The sequence below is a fragment of the Penaeus vannamei genome, chromosome 19 (assembly GCF_042767895.1).
Source record: "Penaeus vannamei isolate JL-2024 chromosome 19, ASM4276789v1, whole genome shotgun sequence".
In the NCBI taxonomy this organism is placed as follows: domain Eukaryota; kingdom Metazoa; phylum Arthropoda; class Malacostraca; order Decapoda; family Penaeidae; genus Penaeus; species Penaeus vannamei.
In genome coordinates, this window is record NC_091567.1 from 34,981,874 (window position 1) to 34,986,873 (window position 5,000).

Below are 5,000 nucleotides of genomic sequence, written 5' to 3' on the forward strand. Positions count from 1 at the left end.
GTCGCGGGGCACACAAGGAACGGTGGTCGGTCGGGCGGTCGGGCGGTTATGGTGCTTGTGCTCTCCGAGGCGTCGGTCAGAAGCGCCGCGGGTGACTGAACCCGAACGATGACGGCGCTGTGGTGTGACTCGGCCTGACCAAGGTGTGCGTTTCGAGACAAGTGCCACGCAGTGATCGCGCTAGTTAGAGGTGTCAGTGTGAGACGAGTGGTGACAGTGCCAAGGGCAGATCTTCGGTGCCATGACAGGTCACGCGCCCACGAACACCGTCCGCTTCGCTGCCGAGGGCGTCGGCGAGGGCGTGAGGCGGAAGCCCAGCAACGCCGACGGCTTGAGGCGTAAACCCAGCAACGCCGTCACGCGGAAGCAGAGCGTGCGACGGAGCCTCAAGGAGCTCAGCGTCTTCCGATACTCCAACTTCATCGACCTCTTTTACTTCACGTCCAAAAAGTAGGTAACCCCGACGGTCCCGGGCGGAGGCCGGCGGAGGCAGCTTAGGTGGCAGCCTCGGACGCCTCGTCAGCCTCAGTGGCATTGCATTGATATACGCGGCGGCCGCTCATTACGTGGCCTCGGCGAATTGACATTCACGAGCTGCTTTGGAGGGATTGATTCAGCGGAGGGAGGGAGGTGGCCGTCGCGGCCGACCTGCGCCCCGCCGGCCCAGGAGAGGTAGGGCGAGCTCCCACGAACAAGGGCTAATGAATGCCCTCGTGTGGCCGGGCGCGCGTGGGCGATCGGCCGTTGGGCTTTGGCGGCCGGTGTTTATGCACACTTTTCAACGTCAAGCCTTATCGGTGTGCCTACATGTTGCAGACGCCATGCAGCGAATGTCCGTGTGATTGGGGTGCATTTCCGATTTGCATAATCTGACTGGCTGCAAAGTCTGAGCGGAGAAGGAGGAGCGTTTACTTCGCTGGTTTTGAGAGAAAAGCTAAGAGAGTAAAAGAGGTGAAAAGGCAACGATGACAGTGCAACACATTCAAATATTTGTGTAGTTACATTTAGCACAATAACCCTTGCTCCTTGGAGACTTCACATTGTCCCGAGTTCTACAGTGAGTCAGTAGAGAGCGCGACTGAGCTCCTGACGCCTTACAGAAGCATGCCTCTCATCGGGGCTGGCGTCAGAAGTTGCAAGTTGCAGATTGACAGTCGAGGCGCTCGTCTGGGTCCCGGTCACGGAATCATCATAAATATTGATGTTAGGATGGCGGTCTTTACTATTTGTTTATTTGTTTATATCTCCTTCTTGTATATGCTTTGATTTTTTTTTCCATGCTGTATTAGCGTGCATGGATGAGAATGGGGGTTCGGGAGTTACGGCGTGTGTATTGTGTCGTGCAGCAGGAACAACGAAGGGGAGAACAAGAAAACACGAATATGTCGAAGGCCTTTTCGCTATTGCTTCATCAGGGCATACGAAGCAATAGCGAAAAGGCCTTCGGCATATTCGTTTATTTTCTTGCTCTTCCCTTCGTTGTTCCGGTTGCAATTTGTTCGACATGAATTCCACACACGTGTCCTCGACTGGCTTCGGCAACGCAGTGACATTTTCCCCACGTTGGAGTTTCCTTGATGCGAGGTATCCCCGAAGGACGACTGTCGGCGGAAGAGGGGCGCGCCGTTGATGCCTTAAATCCCGACAAAGGAAGCGCATCCCCAGAGAGCGTATTTGCGTGTCGGGTTTTTGCTCGCAGTTCTGGCGAAGTCGTCACTGGGGCGGCGGCGGCGGCGGCGGCGGGCGGCGGCGGGGTGAGGGCAGACCCGGAATCCGATTCCTGCAGCGCTTGTTTGGAGTGCAAGCAAGCAAGCGACCACATGCTAGCGCGCGCCCACACACAGCGCGCATACCCACGCACATATACGGACACACATGCACACCCACGCACACTTTCGCACACACGCACGTACTCAGAATCATATACAGAGCACATACATTGATTGCGAAACATGTACCGGTACAGTACATTGGAAACATTTGTAAATCCGTCTTTTCTCTCATTGTTTCCCGTTCTTTACGTCTCTCTTATTCCCCTCTTCCTCGTCTCCTTCGCTCTCCCCCTTTCATCCTTCGCTCTCTGTCCCCTGGTCTTCCCCCTTCTCATTCCCCTGGTTCTTCACATTGTGTTCTCCCCTTGTCCCTTCTTCCCCTCTTTCGCTGCCCACTTCTTGTCCTTCCCCTCTTTCATTTACCTCCTTCGTTCCCCTCCTTCCCTTATCATTTCTTCATTTACCTAACATCTGTATCAGGCGTCGATGGAGGTATTGATAGGCTGACAAACTGACTGACTGACTGACACTGACTGACAAACAACTAACTAAGAGTAGCACTTACGGAGGCTGCTGTTTTTGAACGATGCCGTAACTTGTGCATAACGTGTTTTAGACAAGTGGGAGAGCGTCAATACCGGGCAAAAATGTGTGTGTGTGTGTGTGTGTGTGTGTGTGTGTGTGTGTGTGTGTGTGTGTGTGTGTGTGTGTGTGTGTGTGTGTGTGTCTGTGTGTGTGTGTCTGTGTGTGTGTGTGTGTGTGTGTGTGTGTGTGTGTGTGTGTGTGTGTCTGTGTGTGTGTGTGTGTGTGTGTGTGTGTATGTGTGTGTGTGTGTGTGTGTGTGTGTGTGACGTGTGACGTGTGAGTGGCTGAGACGTTCGAAGAGGGTGTGTTTTGATCTGTGTAGCCTAAGGTGTTTCTCACACGGGCCTCCCTTGCTTGTGACGCGTGCGAGACAAGTGCTCGAGAATATTTATGAATATCGCTGTGTGTAATAATTTATGTGTTTGAGAGTGATTTGTGTGTCGTTCCATTGGCTTGGGAGCAAGAAGGGCAGTCGGCAGAGGAAAGATTTGAGGCAGAGGATACGGGCGATGATGCGGTGGCGGGAGGAGGGAAAAGATGGATTGGGACGGGTGATTGCTGAGGGTCAAAGGGAGAGGGGAGACGAGGAAAGGGAGTGCGAGAGAGAAGAAGAACGAGAGAGAGAGAGGGAGGGGGGGAGAGAGAGAGAGAAGAAGAGAGAGAGAGAGGGAGAGGAAGAGAGAGATAGAGGGAGAGGAAGAGAGTGAGAAAGAGATAGAGAGAGAGGGGGGGGGGGAGGGAGAAAGAAAGAAGAAAAAGAAGAAGGAAGAGAAAGGGAGATAAAGAAAGACAGAGACAAACTAACTAACACACAAAGAATTCATACAAGAAAACTCGAAATATTAAATGTACAGGGAAGCGAAGCAGGCACCCAAGCCAGACTCTCCAGGCTGCATGGCAAGGTTTCGCGTTCGCTTCAGTATTCCATGATGGTCTGCCCGTGCATGACCGCGCTCGGCCCGGCCTCCTCCAAACCCGTTAGTCTCCGCGCCGATGTGATGAAAAAAAATATGATAAAGATGAATTAATAGAGGAATAAGCATGAATAAGTGGGTGAATAGTTGAATGAACATGAATGAATGGATGAATGATTGAAGGAACATGAATGAATGGATGAATAATTGAATAAACATTAATAATTAAAAGAATAGACCAATGGATAGATTGATAAATAATGAAATAAACATTAATGAAGAGATGAATAAAACATTATGTAGACAAGTAATTAAGTAAACACTAATAAGTAAATAGATAAACACACGAATAAGCAGATGGTTGAATAAACACACTGATAAGTAAATAAGTAAACAAACCAACGAATAAAACCCAGAAAAGGCGTATTTTCTTCACCGACGCGCATATTTTACCGCGCGAACTTAAGTGGAAGCTGATGTTTTTGCGCAGGGAGGTCGTTCCCGCGGTGGCAAAAAGTGGTGGGGCATCGACGGCGCGCCATCAGGTCTCATTTACTTGATGTCACTCTCGGGGTGCGAGGTCGAGGGCGAGGTGGAGGGGGGGGGAAGGGGAGGGGGCGAGGTGGAGGGGGAGAAGAGGGGTGGGGGGGAGGTGGGAGGTTGGTTTCTTTATCGTTTCTCCTTCGTTCTTTTGTTTTTCCCCTTTCTCTTTGTTTGTTTGTTTGTCTCTTTCTATCTGTCTTTATTTTTATATTTCTCTCAAAACTCAAAAGTATTTTAGAAGAGAGAGAGAGAAAGAAATTGAGAGAGAGAGAGAGAGAGAGAGAGAGAGAGAGAGAGAGAGAGAGAGAGAGAGAGAGAGAGAGAGAGAGAGAGAGAGAGAGAGAGAGAGAGAAAGAAAGAAAGAAACAGAGTGAGAGGGGTGGTAGAGGAGGAGAGAGAACGAAGGAAAGGGACAAAGAAGGAAAGGATTGAGCATTTGGCGTTGCTCTCTCCTTTTGTGTTTTCTCCGAATGCTCAACGGAATATCTGTTGCTCTTCTTCCTCTGTATATTTGCTCACAGACCGGAGAGAAACAAAAGAAACGCCAGAATATTGATCCAGACTGCATCATACTCCTCTCCTGTTTTTCTTAATCTTCCTTTTTTATTATTCGTATTCTTCATTTTATTATTATTATTATTATTATTACACCTCCTCCTCCCCCTCCTTGTCTTCATGCTACTCCTTGTCTTCAACTTGCTTTTCTCTATCTCCTATCTTCCTCCTCCTCCTCCTGGTTCTCTTTGTCATTCTTCTTCCTCCTCTTCCCCTCCTGGTTCTCTCTATCTTTCCTCTTCTTCCTCCTCGTGCTTCTTTCTACCTTCTTTCCTCTTCCTCCTCTTCTCCTTCTCCTCCTCCTCCTCTTCTTCTCCTTCTCCTCCTCCTCCTCCTCCTCTTCCTCCTCTTCCTCCTCCTCCTCCTCCTCCTCCTTGCTCTTCTTTGTCTTCGTCTTCTTCCTTTTCTTTCAATTCTCCCTCCCTTCCCCCAACTTTATGTCTCCCTCCGACACCCCTGCCCCCACTCTACCTGCCCTTGAGCAATGTTTATTCTCCCCTTGGAGTGCCCAGCTGTGCCAGGTCCCCCCCTTCCCCCTCCCCCCTCTCTCTCTCCCCCAGTGCTACCCTTTCCTTCTTTGCGTCTCATTTTCATTCTTTCTCTGCCCTCTCTTCCTTTCTCGCTTTCATTT

General features: G+C 50.2%; 1 protein-coding gene across 4 annotated transcripts in view; it reads left to right on the top strand.

Moving 5' to 3' along the window:
* Positions 1–5,000, top strand: part of Syx6 (Syntaxin 6) — a 61,176-nt gene that overhangs the window by 9,841 nt on the left and 46,335 nt on the right. For 2 of the 4 annotated variants that reach the window (XM_027376562.2, XM_027376563.2), the window contains exon 1: positions 1–450. This exon is cut by the window's left edge. The exons of the other annotated variants lie outside the window; for them this stretch is intronic. In XM_027376562.2, coding sequence (XP_027232363.1) covers positions 242–450 — 209 coding nt within the window. In that variant the 5' untranslated portion in view covers positions 1–241. The remainder of the gene's footprint in view (positions 451–5,000) is intronic. 4 annotated transcript variants of the gene reach the window in all.